This window comes from Myotis brandtii, unplaced genomic scaffold (assembly GCF_000412655.1).
Source record: "Myotis brandtii unplaced genomic scaffold, ASM41265v1 C40924184, whole genome shotgun sequence".
Classification (NCBI taxonomy): Eukaryota; Metazoa; Chordata; class Mammalia; order Chiroptera; family Vespertilionidae; genus Myotis; species Myotis brandtii.
The window spans coordinates 1-458 of NW_005282195.1; the positions used below are offsets into that span (position 1 = coordinate 1).

General features: G+C 70.3%; 1 protein-coding gene across 1 annotated transcript; it reads right to left on the reverse strand.

Moving 5' to 3' along the window:
* Window positions 1-6: 6 nt before the first annotated feature.
* On the reverse strand, window positions 7-384 carry LOC102250754 (left-right determination factor 1-like; the record flags this gene model as incomplete). The annotated part of the gene is made up of 1 exon (XM_005852779.2): window positions 7-384. A coding segment is annotated over one exon (364 nt), but the record flags the coding sequence as incomplete, so codon positions are not given.
* Between the last annotated feature and the right edge of the window lie 74 nt (window positions 385-458).

Below are 458 nucleotides of genomic sequence, written 5' to 3' on the forward strand. Positions count from 1 at the left end.
CGGTGGCCGTGCCCAGCGCCTTACGGCTCCAGCCGCCTTGGCACGAGCGCCCCGTCCGAGGCGCAGCTGCACTTCTGCACCCGCATGTCGGGCAGGCTGACCACCTGGGCGCGGAGCCTGCCGCCCTCCTTGATGCCGACGATCATGGGCAGCGAGGTGGTCTCCGAGGCGATGCACTGCCTCGGCCCCAGGAACGGCCACTTGAAGGTCAGGGCCTGCGGGGGCTGCTGGCAGGTGCCCACGCACTCATAGGCCAGGAAGCCCGGGGGCTCCAGCACCCAGTGCTCGGCCCACTTCATCCCCTGCAGGTCAATGTACATCTCCTGGCGGCAGCAGCGGGTCCCCTCGGTCACTGGGGCCTCGGGGTCACAGTTGCCCTGAGCTCTGTGGGGGGCAAGGAGAGGCGGGGTCAGAGGTCAGTTGGGAGGACTGAGGTCAGGGGACCCAGGGCGGGGCCC